The following is a 19,014-nucleotide window of genomic DNA, read 5'->3' as shown; positions in this document are numbered from 1 at the left end:
GCATAACTAAGACGCATGAACTTAAAGTACAAAGAATAGCCTTGTTTCAAAGCGTGTACACATTACCTATCGATAATGTATGTATCGAATATCGTACTAAACTTCTTCCGCTAGATTGTGCTGCTATCTTAGCATAACCTATACGCATGACTTTAAGGTACAAAGAATAGCTATGTTTCAAAGCGTGCACACATTACCTATCGACTTTGCATGTATCGACTCTCGTACAAAACTTCTTCCGCTAGGTTGTGCTGCTATCTTAGCATAACTCATACACATGAACTTAAAGTACAAAGAATAGCCATGCTTCAAAGCGTGTACACGTCACCTATCGATTTTGCATGCATCAAATATCGTACTAAACTTCTTCCGCTAGATTGTGCTGCTATCTTAGCATAACCTGTACGCATGAACTTAAAGTACAAAGAATAGCCTTGTTTCAAAGCGTTTACACATTACCTAATGATTTTGCACGAAACGAATCTCGTACTAAACTTTTTCCACTAGATTGTGCTAAAATCATGTAAGTGTGCTGCTATCTTAGCATAACCTATCGATTTTACATGCATCGACTATCGTACTAGACTTCTTCCGCTAGAGCATGTAGCAATCGCTTTTGTGTATCCCTAACCCATGTGCACGAACTTAAAGCATAAAGATGAGCTATGTTCTAAAGCGTGTACACATCACCTATCGATAATGTATCGAATATCATACTAAACTTCTCCTGCTAGAGCGTACGAGTATCGCTTGTGCGTGCATGAACTTAAAGCATAAAGAATAGCAATGTATAAAAATCTTGTAAACAAAGCAGCAGCATTACGTATAGTCAAGATTAAATGCGTGCACACATCATGTATCCATGACGCACACAGTACTAAACTTATTCCATTAGAATGTACAAAGTTCGCATGAGTTTGTACTGCTATCTTAGCATAGCCTATGTGCATGAACTTAAAGCATAAAGAATAGTTATGTGTAAAAAATCTTGTGAACATAGCAGAGTGTTAACTACGTAGGTGTAGACATTGAACTTTACATGCTGAGGCAACATACTACGTGACCGTGACGTCACGACCACGTGCTCTTGTTTGGTAAACATAGCCACGTGCTTTTTTGACAGCTGTCTTCTTGGCGAACCCTAACCTCACTTTGAAGGACAATAGAGCGTCGCTAACCTCACTGCTGCCATCTTTACGGCGGTAAACCTCAAGGCTGCCACCTTATGCATGTTATAGCGCGGAATTTAAAATCCAACAACAGAACATTGTTAACCTCACTCTTGCCATCTTTACGGCGGTAAACCTCAAGGCTACCACCTTATGCATGTTGTAGCGCGGAATTTAAAATCCAACAACAGAACATTGCTAAACTCTCTGCTATCATCTTGAAAAGTTCAGTGTTCCAAACACTAGTTCGAAAAACGTAACTCATCGCACCTCGGGGATTTTCCATTCCTTGTTCTGAACATGAAACCATTTACAAATAAAGATTAATTTTCAACACTTAACAAAGTACAAGCGTTCTTGTTGATAGCGATCGACGAGGTTGTTGCTCCTTTAGCCCTTTAGCCCATTAGGCATTTAGCCCATTAGCCCTTTAGCCCTTTAGCCCTTTTGCCCATTAGCCCTTCAGCCAATAAGCCCTTCAAGGAATGTGCGGTAAGGAGGAGGAAGAGTCCTTTCATCCTTTTTGCCCTTCTGATAAGATGTAACCCCTGGGTTCCATACCCTATCACGATTTTTTTCAGCCATGTTTATTCGACTTGTTCGACTGATTTTTACACACAAGACGAATGATGGAAGGTAAATAATTTGAAGTTATACTTTGGCTATATCGTTTACCGAGCGAGTTAGCTGCGCAGTATGGGTACAGTGTGTTTTTGATTTTTACACTATGCAAATCATTGAAGTTGTAGTTTTGCGATATTGCTTACTGAGCGAGTTAGCTACGCGATATGTGCACAGTGCGTTTCCATAGTTTTTGATTTTACACTAAGCAAATCATCAAAATTGTACTTTTGCTCTGAACACATCAAACAATGTTATGATCATATGTTGAGGTTAACAACATCGATTACAGTGTTCGATTCTAGTCTTGTTATGTTTCATTCTGATCTTCTTATAACAAGGGTACCCCCTAACATGTTCTAAACACATGTTGTATTGAGTACAGTGTTCGATTCTAGTCTTGATCACTTATTTCGTGTTCTGAACACGTCGATCAATGTTCTGATCACATGTTGTATCGAGTACAGTGTTCGATTCTAGTCATGATCACTTATTTTGTGTTCTGAACACATCAATCAATGTTCTGATCACATGTTGAAGTTAACAACATCGATTACAGTGTTCTATTCTAGTCTTGTTATGTTTCAATCTGATCTTCTTAGAACAAGCGTATCCCCTGACATATTCTAAACACATGATGTATTGAGTACATCGTTCGATTCTAGTCTTGATCACTTATTTTGTTTTCTGAACGCATGAATCAATGTTCTGATCACATGTCGTATCGAGTACAGCGTTTGATTCTACTCTTCTTATGTTTCGAAAGTCTAAACATGCACAATAATGTTATCGCTGCACACGCTTGCCTTCGCGATGCAGGTTTAAACTTGTTCGATATAAAGCTATGCCTTGACATAAGAGGCGGAGGAGGAGGTAGAGAAGGGGGAGGAGGAGGGGGAAGAGGAGGAGGAGGAGAATGATAAGGCCTTAACAGCCTATGTATAGTCGCCATTGTTTTTAAAGATGATAGCTGTCAAAAGAATTTTTCAAATTATCCACCACCACATTTCAGCTAAAGAGGGCAGCAGGGTGCTCTGTTGATTAAGCACATAGAATTTCAAATTGCCCTCCACCACATGCATAACAGCAGCTGTTATCTTGCGCAGTAGCCTCTAAGCTAGCTTTCTTCATAAGAGTAGCCGCCATCTTGTGCGAGCACCCCTAGGCCGTCTCATAAGGAGCTATGTATAGTCACCATTTTGTGTCTGCCATCTTGCGTAAGCATCCCTAGGACGTCTCAAGGCATCTTGTTTCTCATAAGAGCAGCCACCATCTTGTGGAAATAGATAGCTGCGAATGCCAAAGGGCTTAAGTAGGAATCGAACCGTTGATCTCATCATTCGACTATGTTTTTTTCTTGTTCCTGATACTACGAACCTACGTATTAGGCGGAAAAATTTTGTCCGTTTTGCTCTACGATGCATCGTTTTCGAGATATTTAACATTTTGCATTTAAGCCCCAAATTTAATGAATCGAACCTGCACGGCACGTTATACTCTCTACCATAGCTAAACCTGATCATGTTACGAAGACTCGCTTCAATACAAGCTAAAACAGAGTGAATGCCAAAGGGCCTAAGTAGGAACCGAACCGTTGATCTCATCATTAGACTATGTTTTTCTTGTTCCTCATACTGCGAACCGAGGTATTAGGCAGAAAAATTTTGTCCGTTTTGCTCTACGGTGCACCGTTTTCGATATATTTAACATTTTGCATTTAAGCCCCAAATTTAATGAATCGAACTAGCATGACACGTTAGCCTCTAAGCTAAGAGTAGCAACTATCTTGCGCAAGCACCCTTAAAGCGTCTCATAAGGAGTTATGTATAGCTGCCATCTTGTGTCCGCCATCTTGCGCAAGCATCCTTAGGGCGTCTCAAGCCATCTTGTCCAAGGACCCTTAAGCCGTCCCATAAGATCAGCCGCTATCTTGCGCAAGCATCCCTAGGGTATCTCATAAGGAGCCATGTATAACTGCCATCTTGCGCAAGCATCCCAAGGGCGTCTCATAAGAACCTGTGTATAGCAGCCATCTTGCGTAAGCACCCTTAAGGAGTCATGTATAGCCGCCATCTTATGCAATTAGCGTCGAGAGAGGGCTGCTGTAGAATTTTTCTTTTTAAATTATCCGCCACCACATTTCAAAGGTATCTAGCTAAAGATGGCAGCACTGCAGATGACAGGTGACGAATTTACATCTACTACGATAAAGAGGGCAGCACGGTGATTAAAGATGGCGGATGACAGCTGTCAAAAAAGCACATGGCTATGTTTACCAAACAAGAGCACGTGGAATTTGCTGCCATCACATTTCAAACTAAAGAGGGCAGCACTATGCTCTGTTGATTAAAGATGGCGGATGGTAGCTGTCGAAAAAGCACGTGAGTTTGTTTCCAAACAAGAGCACGTGGAATTTTTCAATTTGCTGCCACCACATTTCAAAGGTATCTAGCTAAAGATGGCAGCACGGTGCTCTCTTGATTAAAGATGGCGGATGATAGCTAACAGAACTTTTCAAATTGTCCGCTACTACGTGCTTAAGGTAGTAGCCATAAAGAGGGCAGCACGGTGTTCTGTGGATTAAAGATGGCGGATGACAGGTGATGAAATTGCCCGCATGATAGTAGCACAGTGCTCTGTTGATTAAAGATGGCGGATGACAGCTGCACGTGGCTTTGTTTCCAAACAAGAGCACGTGGAATTTACCACCACCACATTTCAAACTAAAGAGGGCAGCACTGTGCTCTATAGATTAAAGATGGCAGATGACAGCTGTCAAAAAAGCACGTGAGTTTGTTTTCAAACAAGAGCATGTGGAATTTTTCAATTTGCCGCCACCACATAGAGGGCAGCACTGTTCTCTCTGGATTAAAGATGGCTGCTTGTCGAAAAGCATTTTTCAAATTATCCGCCACCACATTTCAAAGGTAAGTAGCTAAAGAGGGCAGCACTGTACTCTATAGATTAAAGATGGCGGATGACAGCTATCAAAAAAGCACGTAGCTGTCAAAAAGCACGTGGATTTGTTTATCTCGAGCTAGTGAGGTTAAGTTGGTAGCACTAAGGTTTAGGCCCGTCAAGATGGCAGCACTGCCGATGACAGGTGACGAAAGAGGGCAGCACGGTGCTCTGTAGTTTAAAGATGGCGGATGACAGCTGTCAAAAAAGCACGTGGCTGTCAAAAAGCACGTGGCTTTGTTTATCTCGCGCTAGTTAGGTTAAGTTGGTACTACTGAGGTTTAGGCCCGTCAAGATGGTAGTACTGAGGTTAGCGATGCGTTGTTGTCTGTCAAAAAGCACGTGGCTTTGTTTACAAATCTGTCAAAAAGCACGTGGCTGTCAAAAAACACGTGGCTTTGTTTACCTCATGCTAGTTAGGTTAAGTTGGCACTACTGAGGTTTAGGCCCGTCAAGATGGTAGTACTGAGGTTTGCGATGCGTTGTTGTTGATGAGAGCTGTCAAAAAGCACGTGGCTTTGTTTACAAATCTGTCAAAAAGCACGTGGCTGTCAAAAAGCACGTGGCTTTGTTTACCTCGCGCTAGTTAGGTTAAGTTGGCACTACTGAGGTTTAGGCCCGTCAAGATGGCAGTACTGAGGTTAGCGATGCGTTGTTGTCGATGACAGCTGTCAAAAAGCACGTGGCTTTGTTTACAAATTCAAATTTCCCGCGGGAGGTGGAGGAGACCTCTGGGAGGCCTCTGGCTGAGGTGGAGGTGGAGGAGGTATCTGGGAGGCCTCTGGCTGAGGTGGAGGTGGCCACTGGGAGCCTGAGGTGGAGGTGGCGGCCGAACCATCCAATTATACTACTTGGGTCTTTTGAACTTCTGTAACTTTGGAACTTCAAGCTCACTCTGTAAATTATTGTGCACCTTCTTTTTATTGTTCTCAAATCATCATTGTTACTAGACCTGACGAGCTCACCTTTGACTACCCACTGTTATTTGGTGTTGTTCATCTAGATTTGAATTTAAAAAAGGGAAAGCAATAAAATTTCATATTCAAATTTTTAAATTAAGATTTGATCTCTTCTCTGTCCACCAATTTACGCCCGCACTATCTTACACATCTGTGCTCCATGGAAACTCCGTAACAAGTACCACTATATGCAGAACACCACGGGTTTACATTGCCCGTGATCAATACAATTGTGAGAAACATCATGAGTCAAAGCGTAGCCTGTGATTAGTACCACTATATAAGTGAGAGCGTGAGTCTGCGTTGCCTATGATTAGTACCCACTATGTGAGGAACACCACGGGAAAGCACGAGTACCTGTGATTAGTACACCTATGTGAGGATGAGCATGGGCTTTCGTTGACTACAAGTGGCTCCGTAATGGGAGATACACCACAGGTCTACGTTACGTGCACCTATTACATTACTTGTGAGTAGTACCACAATGTATGGAACACCGTAATTCTACGTTATTCGTGATAACCACCGCTACATGAATAGCATGTTTCTTACTTTCCTAGCGATAAGTACTATTATAAGGGCCGTTGACATGGATTTTGGACCCTTCTAGACAAACAAGTACCATCGATTCAGGATTTTTCATTGGAAGTAGCCCCTTGGTCCGTATATACAATTGTTTTAGTTTCTGGGAAGGTTGGGCATTGCACGTCGAATCCACTAATTGTTTATGTTCACAATCATTGTTCATGGCCTCTTTTTTTTGGATTCCAGTCAGTGGATTTAATTTGGAATTATTTTTAACTTTCAATATTGTCATCTGAATTCGCTGTTTATGTTTCATTCATATTCATTCATTCATTCATTCATTCATTCATTCATTCATTCATTCATTCATTCATTCATTCATTCATTCAATCTTCACCATCACATTTTGAATTCTGGTCAGTGAATGAGTGTTGGACTTTCAAATTGTCATTACATGTCGTATCATTAGTGGCCGATGACCTAGATATTAGGCCTCTTTATAAAACAATAATATAGGCCTTCAGTAGTAATGATGATGCAAAAAAGATGAGTAACCAACTTGAAGACGCTGTCGTTAAGTCTAAAGAAAGAGCACCTCGCGTCCCCGTCCAAAATAATTTCAAATCTCATTGCCTAAAGATTTATCAGCCTTTTTGCGAAAGTATTGCCCAGAGCTGACTCCCGCTGCTACTGTATATGACAGTATCTCCGTAAGCTCCCCTCAGATAGCGTCGAATCATTCCTCAGAATGCATAAGCATTGGTGGGTGTAAAAGACTTGCAAACAAGCAACAAATACAGAAGAAGCAAATCAGCGTACAATGCGGTGAAGACAATGTTTAAATGACAGACTGAACTGCGTTAAGAAACTATTTTTGCACTGTAACTTACATTAAGTCATTATACAATTAAATGTACATGTCATATTGTACTAAAACGTAATTTGCTTGTATACATTGATAAACCGTAATGTTACAAGGTATACTTCTTTGTAATATTTACGGAATTACTAACGCCCCAAGCTGTGATTCAAATTACCTGCAACAGATTTACAAGCTTTAATTATAATAAATTCAAAATGCGAAAAATAATTAAATAAGCAATAATCAACTAATACCTACTTTATTCAAAACATATCACAATGAAAAATATAGGGAGTTGTAAAATGTACAACTCGTGAGTGCTTATGTATCAGGAACAGGCGCGGGTGGTGAAAGATTAAACGCGAGAAAGTGGATCCCAAGATAGCGGGTTCAAACTCGGCAGAGGTAGTCGGATTTTTGAAGGGCGGAAAAAAGTCCATTCGACACTCCATGTCGTACGATGTCGGCATGTAAAAAATCTCTGGTGACACATTTGGTGTTTACCCGACAAAATTCATTAAATCCCAGCCATAGACACCCAAGAGAGTTTCAGTTTACTCGGTCTGCCATCTAGTGGTGGCCTAGAGTAAAACGGAACGTCGAAACTGACGAGCAGACAGCCAGATGGCGTCAAATTGAAATGTCTGCACACGGTAGCTGAGGCCATAAGATTAATATTATTATTATTATTATTATTATTATTATTATTATTATTATTATTATTAATGTGGCATTGAAAACAGGGATTAAAACATTTTTTCATTCGTAATTTATTTCAATTAAAGTGGTTTTTCCCCTACAAGAATAAAAAAGGGAATTTTACAAAATACATCTCCTCCAAAACATATTTTAAGTGTACTGAGTCGTTTCAGAGCAGTCCTTGTTACGTAGCCTGAAGAGTAGTTAGATCCCCAATAGCTCCCCAGCTGCTATCATAGATAATCTAGGAGTCACCGAAGAGGAATAATAAGGAAATGAGTGATTTAGTTTCCCGTTGATTTCCTCATCAATCCACAGGATACTATTACATATCATTCTGCCAATTTCGCAGAAATGTACAAACCAACTGATCCTCAGTGAAGAAGCTGTAAAAACGTGAAACTTTAACTAATCTACTTTATTTCCTTCCATTCAGGTAAAACCCCCATTCAAATTCAGTGACACCGTAAAGGCGATTAAATTGAATGATAAAGCTGTCAAAGAAGGGACTACGGCTAAAGTGAGCGGATGGGGCGTAACTTCCGTGAGTAGGAATACTTCCATTCATTTTATAACTTTATTAATGTTTTTATAACTGAGTACTTTTTCTGAAGTGAAGTCCAAAATATTGAATATGTTTTACCGTTCACTGTAGCAACATTTAGTATTGATATCTTGATCCTGGAGACACTGGAAGGTATGAAATAGACTTCATTACGATTAGGCAGAGATTCAGAAACCAGGTGTTGGATTGCAAAGCCTTCCCAGGAGCAGACGTGAACTCTGACCACAACTTGTTGCTCATGAAATGCCATCTGAAGCTGAAGAAATTGAGGAGAGGAAAGAATGCAAAACGATGGGATCAAAACAAGTTGAAAGAAAAGAGCGTGATGGATTGTTTCAAGAAACATGCTGCAAAAGGACTAAATGAAAAGGCTGAAGGGAGCACAATAGACGAAGAGTGGATAGTCAAGGAAAGGAAGTCAACAGGGCTGTTGAAGAAATGTTAGGAAAAAAGAAAAGATCAACTAAGAATCAGTGGATAACTCAGGAGATACTAGACCTGATTGATGAACGACGAAAATACAAGAATGCTAGAAATGAAGAGGGCAGAAAAGAATACAGGCGATTAAAGAATGAAGTGGATAGAAAGTGCAAGGTAGCTAAGGAAGGAGAAGTGCAAGGATGTCGAAGGTTGTATGGTTCTAGGAAAGGTAGATGCTGCATGCAGGAAAATCAAGGATACATTTCGAGAAAGGAAATCTAGGTGTATGAATATTAAGAGCTCAGATGGAAAGCCACTTCTAGGAAAAGAAGACGAAGCAGAAAGATGGCAGGAACATATCCAACAGTTGTATCAATTTGGTCCTGGAACAAGAAGAGGCTGTTGATGCTGATGAAATGGGAGACCCAATTTTGAGGTCAGAGTTTGACAGAGCTGTGAGCGACCTAAATAAGAACAAGGCACCTGGAATTGATGACATTCCCTCTGAATTACTGACTACCTTAGGAGAAACCAGCATGGCAAGTGTGTAAGATGTATGAGACAGGAGAAGTCCCATCCGATTTTCAGCACAATGTTGTTATACCTATTCCCACGAAAGCCGGTGCTGCCAGGTGTGAAAACTACCGCACAAATAGTTTAGTATCCCATTCCTGCAATATTTTAACACGTATTATTTACAGAAGAATGGAAAAACAAGTTGAAGCTGAGTTGGGAGAAGATCAATTTGGCTTCAGAAGAAATTTAGGAGCACGTGAAGCAATCCTAACTTTACGTCTGATCTTAGAGGAGCGAATCAAGAACGACAAGCTCATGTACATGGCGTTCGTAGATCTAGACAAGTCAGTCGATAATATTGACTGGAGCAAGCTATTTAAGGTTCTGAAGGTGATTGGGATCAGATACCGAGAACGAAGAATTATGTACAATCTGTATAAAAATCAGTCTGCAGTGATACGAATCGAGAGCTTTGAAAAAGAAGCAGCAATCCAGAAAGGAGTGAGGCAAGGCTGCAGTTTGTCCCCCTTCCTCTTCAATGTTTACATCCAAGGAAAGGAAATCAAAACCTTGAGATTTCCCGATGATATTGTTATTTTATCTGAGACTGCAGAAGATCTCGAGAAGCTGCTGAATGGTATGGACGAAGTCTTGGTTAAGTCGAACGAAGGTAGGTGATGCAGGAAATATTAAATTAGGAAACGAAGTCTTAAATAAAGTAGATGAATATTGTTACTTCGGTAGTAAAATAACTAACGATGGCAGAAATAAGGAGGACATAATATGCAGATTAGCACAAGCAAGGAAGAGCTTTCTTAAGAAAATAAATTTGCTCACTTCAAACATTGATATAGGAATTAGGAAGAATTTTTGAAGACTTTCGTGTGGAGTGTGGCATTGTATGGAAGTGAAATATGGACGATAACTAGCTCAGAAAGAAAGAGACTAGAAGCTTTTGAAATGTGGTGTTACAGAAGAATGCTTAACGTGAGATGGATAGATCGAATCACAAATGAAGAGATACTGAATCGAATTGGCGAGAAGAGATCGATTAGGCTAAGTTTGACGAGAAGAAGAGATAGAATTATAGGACACATCTTAAGACATCCACGACTTGTTCATTTGGCTTTTGAAGGAAGTGTAGGTGGTATGAACGGTAGGGGTAGACCAAGGTATGAATATGACAAGCGGATTAGGGCAGATGTAGGATGCAATAGTTACGCAGAAATGAAAAGGTTAGCACATGATAGGGTGGCATGGAGAGCTGCATCAAACCAGTCTGTGGATTGCTTACTCAAACAACGAAGTGGAAGCTTTTCCACTATATTTTGTGGAATATATTGGGCAGGAAAAGATGTGAGTTAAATTTTGTACGGGTGATTACAACTACAAAGATGGAACAAAAGAGGTTAACGTAGAAGCGGACATGGGAATGGACGGATATGGAAAAAAGAATTAAACAGGACAAAGGCTCCTTCAGCATGCTTTTGGACACTGATTGAAGATCTTAAGTTCATTCTTCAAAGACACTGATTTCTCCCTAAGGTCACATCACAAAACGAAATCGGTAATTTCTTCCGGATAGTATATCTTTATAAAAACTAGGGATGGACTGAACAACTCTGACTTCGATCTCGTAATCATGAGATCTATAGTTGTTAATTAATGAAAAATAGACACAGTGAAATGGTTCAGATTCACTAATTCGTGTAAGGATTTTGTAGTTGAGATTCAAAGGAGAATCAGTTCCGTGGAGCAAAAGTGTATAGATTGCTTGGAGACATAAAAATACCTCTTGTATAGTATCAAGTAAGTTGAAAATAAAGCACAGATGCGTAGAGAGCGAAACTGATTAAAGACTAAAGATTTAACAGACCACACAGGAAATAAAGGACAATTTAGACACAAGTTACTCGAAACTGGATAGAATATATTTTATTTAATTTGTTCGTGGCGTCGACCTATGGAGACCTTTTGCCACTGCTTTCACCATTTGAAATTAACCTGCATGTAAGTGGAATTGCGGAAGTGTAGAGTGTTGAATGTGTTACAAGGAACGTTAAGGACGATACAAACACCCAGTCCCCATCAATTATAATTAAAAACCCCTGACGTGGCTGAGAATCGAACCCGGCGCCGCCGGGTGACAGTCGAACGCGTTCCCCCTACACCGCTAGAATATACTCTACCAGGAAAAACACGTACTTCGTGCTTGACTACTCCCTTCTATTTTCGGTCTCCATCTGTCTTCACCTCCTAATAATTTCTTATAGTACTCCACCCAGTCAGCATGACCTATTTCAGCTTGCCGAGCAGTTTCCTGCTTACCACATAACCACCTAATCGTACTCCAAACTTTCCTACTTTAGTTATGTCTAGAATTTCTATTCATCTCAGCAACCCTTTGCCGTAATGCTTTAACGAATTGTACGAGAAACTGTAAAGAAAGACTGATTCTAAAAACAGTTGGACGGAGGAGCTAGGTCCTGCCAACTATACTCTTAATTTTAGGTAACGCATCCCGTGAGCATACTACCATATAAATCACATTTCCCCCTGTCTCGATTATATATGTTAGGTTCCCCATTTTATCACCACTTCACCACCCATTTAAAATATATAGTTCTTCAATACCACAACATTCTTTTTTTTTCCATTTTAGAAAATCCCTTATACTGCCTTACGTTCTTACGAACATATATTTCTTCTGCATCTATGTCATACAACGGCCTCTTGTCTGCGACCGTGGCATTGAAGACTCCCATCAATAAAATTCCTACGTCCTCAAAAAGAGCCTGTACCCTATTAATTTCCAGTACTTACCCATCAAAAGTTTCTACGCAAATGGATAGCCTTCCGGTGGGTTGTAAACGAAACCAATGCACAAATATCGCTCACTCTCTTCAGAAAATTTTGTTTTAACCAAATCATTTCCTCTCTTCCCGATTCTATGTGGTCTATTTTATGTTTAACTCCTCCTTCACCAAGGCCATTATACCACCAGGGCATCTACAGTACCTCTTCGCAACCTCTTTTGTTTTTCGTTGGAATAGACTGTAAATTCTTCTACATCCATTTTACTTACCGGAGCCATCCAGCTTTCTACATAAGCAAGTATCTTGTAAGCCTCCCATCAATTCTCTGAAATATTCGTTCCCTAATTCAGTCTTAAAACCTTCGATATTCACATACCCTATTCTCAGTTCTAGTTATTGTTGCCTCTCCTGCATTTCACTCTGAGTGCCAGTCTTGCTCCTCGTAAATCTAGTTACTACTAGTTCACTAGAACTCTCCTCTAGTGCACTCACACTTTCCTTGTCACAAACATCCTCATCTGAATAACGAGATGGTGAGACGAATTGACATTCTTTCTGCCATTTAAAAATACAACTACATCTAACAGGTCTGAAGTCTTCGGATCCGAAGGAGTGCTGAGTTAGGTAACTGACGTGGAAAGTGGCGTGGCCAAGAGTAGTGAGAATTTTCCGATCCCAATTGAAACTGAATGACATTCCAACGGTCATTTTTGGTGCTATCCGCCAAAGCGCTATCTTAAGCGTTGACCGTTGGTTCCCTCCAAGGAGCCATGTTAAGCGTTAGCTGTCTGTTCCCGCCAAGGCGCCATATTGGTCGTTGGACGCTGTTTCCCACCAAGCTCCATGTTGGGCGTTGGCTGCTGTTTTCCGCCTAGGCGCTATGCTAGGCGTTGGGTGTGAATAGTGGCGGGAAAGGCTTTGGCATGAAGACCAACTGTTGAAAAAAGTAAATAAAGAAATGGTACAGTACAGTTTGCCACTGCGCGTAGGGTTGTGATTTAGGAGATCGCTTATATAAGTTGAGGGCGCTAGATGTCATTTCCGCAAAGTATTGGTTTGTGTATATCTTCTTTGAGTTAGTGCGACGTGAAACTATTAGCGTAAAAGATAAGAATATATTTCAGCCACTTTCGTACTGGTAATATACACTAGTGTCCAAAAGTTAAGCATAATCACTAAACGAGGCCATTCCACCTGATAGGAATATCAGGCGGATTTCTGAACGTACGGAAGCTGAATCACACACTATATGTCACCCAATTTGTCCAAAAAACAGTGTCAGAAAGGTTCTGATAGCTAAGGTACACCTTCGACAACAACTAACAAAATTTGGCAATGTCTTCCACATCAAAATATGCTGTTAACAGGGTGTATGGTTACTCCTAACGGCCACATATGCTTCGTAGCGACGTGGTATTCTCCCTATCACATGGACCAAAAGAGCTCTTGTGGCAGTCGATCCCATTCCTCCGAAAGGGCAATGCGAAGGTCTTGGAGGGTCCTTGGTGGAGGCTGACGGGATGCAATTCGCCTCTCCAATGCATCCCAGGCATGTTCTGTAGGATTAATATCCGCAGACCTCAATGGCCAGTCAATGCACTAATGTCTTCCCCAGCCATAAATTCATCCACCAGAGCAGCGCGGAACGGTCGGGCATTATCCTCCATTAAGAGGAATTTTGGACCAACCGCACTTCTGAAGAGTCGAAAATGTGGTCTCACTACCTCATCTCTGTATCTCCGAGCGTTAAGTGTGTTCCTCGGACCACCCATGAAGATGTGCAGGCCAGTACGGCCATTCAACATGATGGCGGCTCACACCATGTCGCCACCACCACCATACTGGTCCCGGAATTCATCTCTCAAGACCACATGCTTCCATTCATTCATGGTCCAGTTTCGCTGTTGATGGCTCCACAGTAAATGGGCCCGTCTCTGTGCTGAAGTGAGCAGGAATCACACCGCAGGACGCCCTGCTATTCTGAGCCTCCGGTACACAGTTTGTCGGAAAAAGGCAACCCCTGAGACGGCTGCAAGCTCCGCCGACAATTGTCTTGCAGGTACAATCCGATTTCGTCGGGTGGTTAAAGCCAGATGTCGGTTTTTCTATGGTGTGATTACCCTTGGTCAACCTGGTACTGGCCTACGATTAACATCTCCTGTGGCTCAAAATTGTCTCCAAAGCCTTGAAATAACACTTTTTTGCACATTCGAGGATACGGTGACTTCGGTCTGTGTCTGGCCTGCTTCCAGGCAGCCGAGTATTATACCCTGCAAAACGGGGTCGAAATGGCGTCATTGTGCCATTAGGTTGTTTCGTTCACCACGAAGCTACTCGCCGCACACTATAACAGGGCAAACACGACTGAGAGAATATGCGGCGCACGCACTGTCAGTGTTTGCCTTGCGGTTACGCTGCTAGTCAAAGCAGGGAACACTCATTTCCTATACAGAGCGAACACGTAAGTTTGGTAGGTGCATATGTCGTGCGATTTGTGGTCTGTTTCCTGTTTCCCTGCTTACTCGTAACTTATGCTTAACGTTTGGACACTAGTGTAATTGTCTGATGAACATAACAAGCGCTCGCTGTTTCAAAATGAGTGAAACTACTCTTAATGATATCTGTCAGGCACTGACCCACTTAATTTTATTTTTCGTATTTTAATGTGAAAGTCTGATAAAGATTAAACGCTGTCGCTGTTCTTTAATCAACAAAATTACTTTTTACGCTTTATCACGCCAAGGCTATTATTTAGTGTAGAATATATATATAAAAGCCTTGTTCTATACATATTAACAGCACATATCTTCCTCAGTTCTAAAGCGTACCGTACGTTTCCTTGTGCACACCGGTGTGTCTCAGCTATCATGGATAAAGTTTCTGATTTAAATAGCTCTGTACCTGGCAGTACTTTTAGCGTAGGAAGCGAAGACTCGTCACTGTTAAACAGTGATTTGCCTTGGATTACATTCCATATAGTTTCAGAAGACCAATCAATCCAGTCGTACCGGCCTCTGAGTGCACTCCGATTTCGTCGTGTGGTTAAGGACAGATATCGGTCCTGCTATGGGGTGGTTATCCTTGGTCGACCTGGTACTGGCCTATGAATAACATCTCCTCTGTCTCTAAATCGTTTCCAAAGCCTGGAAATGACACTTTTTGGCACATTCGAGGATACGGCGACTTCAGTCTGTTTCTGGCCTGATTTCAGGCGGCTGAGTATTCTACCCTGCAAAACGGGGTCCAAATGGCGTCGTTGTGCCATCATGTTATCACGTTCACCACGAGGCTACTCCACACACTATAACAGGGCAACACGACTGAGGGAATATGGGGGCAGGCTCTGGCAGTGTTTACCTTGCGGTTACGCTGCTAGTCAAAGCAGGGGACACTCCTTTCCTATACAGAGGGTTCAACAAAGTGCACTATTAACAGTGTTTCTAAATTGTAAGTATCACACTGGAGAGATGAAATTTTGCCTCATTAACAATAACGAAACTGTTAAATATTACTTCTTATTACAGACATTCATTAAGTAGTTAAGTCCTACTCACTACATCCATAAGTTTGTTCAACGTGTTATAGCAACTGTTTTGTTAATACACATCCCCTTAAATTGCAAAAACTTGATAAAAATGCATGTGTACAATATTGTGTTTATTCTTTTAACACATTATGAGAAAAGCTGACGGAGGGAATAAGCTTTTCGGGGGACAGTTGTCACTTACGTTTGACGTTTGACGAGCTAATTTTGTGGCCCTTGTTATGCATGGAAAGTGGAATTCCTTCTCTAACGCAAATGTGTGCTTATTTCGTACAAACTAGCGGTGTGGACGGAGGCAATTTTCTTGTCACACGCTGTGAGATATACATGTTCATATAGTTATTAGGATAATATGTTGAGGGCTCTCCAAAGTAGAACAGTAACTTTGACTAGCGCTATAAAAGTACGAGTAGTCTTCCAGTTCACTGTCAGTGCGTCCATCGCGCTCCACCTAGCAGCATCTTGAAGAGCGCCCATAGAGATATAAGAATATATTTAAATTTAAGTTAATCATGTTTCTCGTAGGCATGAACTATTTACTTCCTTTATTTGTTATATAGTATGACATTAATGCCCTAGGGCATACTTCTGGCCTTTAAACAAAGCGGCTTCGTGACTGAACACTCCATCAACCCTTCACCATCACCACCTTGCAGAAGATAACAACACGGTATGGAAAACGAATCATTTGCATCTGTGATGACTTTATTGTGTTTCTACCTATACGCTTTAATACGCTATCAGAAGGTGTTACAGAAAGTCTGAACACTTGCAGTTTGTTTCTTGAGTATTAAGTATTCAAAATGCAGCTTATCCTGTTCGATTGACAGAAGGAGCTATTGGTTGAATTTGTACTTGATTAGATCTGCTGTGTATATGTTTACAAGCGTGGTTATTTGTATCTGTTTTAAGTACTTTTCTTTATATCAATTGATTTCTCTGCTTCAGTACAAAGTACAACTAACTACCTTAAAGCCTACCTGAGAAACAATTCTCACCTGTTTCTACACACATGCATGTAGTAACTATATTATAAATTCATGCAAATGTTAGTTGTAAAACTGAGGAAGTAGGTTTGTGCTGTGAATCTGTACAAGACTAGCTTAAATATTTGCTGAATATAGCTTTCAAAGTTATCTTTTCCCTTGTCTTATAAACTTGGTAAATGTTCAATTATTATTACTTGTACGTGCAGTTAACCATGTTCATATCTACCTGGGAAAGTATTCGCACCTGCTTCAACACACGCGTCTGTAGTAAACTATTATAAATCCGACCAACCTATAAGGTGAAAGAGAATTTCTCACATGCTTCCCTGTGTTTTTTCCAAAATGAATTAATACTTATCCTACCACAAGCACTGAAAATAAACGTTGAATTAGCTTGTACCTTTGGGTATTACAAAGAAAATGTTGAAGGACGCGATACTTTTTATCTGAATAAACAAAATGACGACGCTTTATCGTTGTGATAATATTTATGAGTGGTATTGCGTACATATCATATAAGCACTGCTTGCTAAATTGACAAATTTTAAGATGGGCTGGCACTTGAAAACATTAATGTTTTAAGTATGATCCAGTCAATTCCGGATCAAGTTATATTCCTTTACCCGCTCATATTAGCAAGCCAGTCTAACTCAAGCTAGCAACGGAAGTGGACGTGCTGAGTGGAGTGTACAGAGTAATGGTTGGTGTGGAACAATATCGAGTAGCGATAGGAAGGAGGCAATGGCGAATGAAGATGAAAACGTCTGAGAAAAGGGAGTACAAGAGTGATTTATGGAAGATAGGAGAGATAGCGCTGATGGCTGTGATGGTAACGACGTTGTTAGTTATTGGGGGCGTGGAACTTGACCCCGGTCCGAATGCTAGCGGCAATATGAGCTGGGACGATATGGAGGCTATCAAAGGAATAGTGAGAGAGGTGGTGACGGATGTTTGTACAAGAGACCAACTAAAGGAGATGTTCCAGAACCAGTCAAAGAAATTTGAAAAATTGAAGATGGTTAAAGGAGAAAACAGGAGAGGTAACAGCAAAAACGGGAAGAAATTAAGGAGAAATCGTGAAACTGAAAGGGAAAGTAAAAAATCTGGAAGGAGAGGTGACCAAATTGAAGAACATTGAGGCGAACTGTTGTCAGGAACGTATGAAGAAATGTATATTAATATATGAAGTGAAGAAAGATGTAAAGGAGCGAAAGTGGATATCATATATAAGGTGGTCGAAGTAATTCAGAATAAGATGATCAACTTAAACGAAGTGGATATGTTGAGAGGGTTGGAAATGTGAGCGGGAATAGGTCACTCAGAGTGAAGTTGCTATCAACTTTGATGGCGGAAATCATCGTGAGGAATGCGGACAATATATCAAGGCGAAAAAATATGGGTGTGAAGAGATATAGGGAGTGAAGGCAGTAAGTGCATAAATACTTTAAGGTGACATCTATGGAGGGCAAGACACCAAGGTCTTAGAGCGCATATCAGGGGCCAACAGTTGATAGTATCTAACGGCAAGTGGTTGAGACGCTGGCCAGTGGCGAATTTGCAAATGGTCGATGAAAAGATAAAGCGAGAAGAATTCGTGGAATCAAGTCAAGACGACAGGCAGGTGGCAGAGGATACAGCGCGGGACAACGAAGCAAGTAAGAAACGCACGTAAGGGGTAGTGTACAGAGCAGTCCGACGAACAGTTCAGGTGCAGAAGTGGGAAGTCAGTAAGTGCTGACAGAAGATGACTCACAAGAACCGGCAAGCTCAAACGTAAGTAGGCAAGTGCATAATAAAGAACAAGGAGCATGTGAGGGAATAAGAGGGCGAGACGCCCTGAATAAATGAAGAAGTTTGAGTCTAAAAGACTTATGGGGTATGAAAATTAAAGTTGCGGAGGAGAAGGACGACAAGATGCGCTCCAAAGTATAAAAAAGGAGGATTGGGAATAGAAGAGAAGTAAAAATAAGGAGGAAATGGGGAGGGACGGGAGGGTAAGTCATAGCTAGATTGAAAGATAGCGTTTGTAAATATTGAAGGGTCATTAAATAAGCGACATTGTGGCGGTCCTAGAATCGTGCCTTGAATTCGGGAAGGAGATAAAATGGAAAGGGTATGAGGTAACGTATAAATCTAGAAGGAAAGTGTGCGGAAAGGGGAGAATTCCGGGAGGAATACTATTACTGATAAAGAAGGGATTAGTGTGCAGATGGAGGCACTAATCTGGCTCAGGCTTAGTAGGGGGGAGGCTTTTGCATATTGTCACCCCCATAACTCTGCTTACGCGAACGAAAATTCTTATAAGGAATTCAAGTATCATAAGAGGGAAACTTGATGAAGATGGAATGATGTTATTTGGGGACTGGAATGC

At 41.0% G+C, this 19,014-nt stretch overlaps 1 protein-coding gene across 4 annotated transcripts in view; it reads left to right on the top strand.

Annotated features, from left to right (window-relative positions):
* Positions 1–19,014, top strand: part of LOC136867376 (trypsin-1) — a 286,922-nt gene that overhangs the window by 260,717 nt on the left and 7,191 nt on the right. For 2 of the 4 annotated variants that reach the window (XM_067144554.2, XM_067144552.2), the window contains one exon: positions 8,230–8,337. The exons of the other annotated variants lie outside the window; for them this stretch is intronic. In XM_067144554.2, coding sequence (XP_067000655.2) covers positions 8,230–8,337 — 108 coding nt within the window. The remainder of the gene's footprint in view (positions 1–8,229; positions 8,338–19,014) is intronic. 4 annotated transcript variants of the gene reach the window in all.

Source organism: Anabrus simplex, chromosome 3, assembly GCF_040414725.1.
Source record: "Anabrus simplex isolate iqAnaSimp1 chromosome 3, ASM4041472v1, whole genome shotgun sequence".
NCBI classification, from domain to species: Eukaryota; Metazoa; Arthropoda; class Insecta; order Orthoptera; family Tettigoniidae; genus Anabrus; species Anabrus simplex.
The sequence above is the reverse complement of the archived record's forward strand: the minus strand, read 5'-3'. Positions and strand labels throughout refer to the sequence as shown.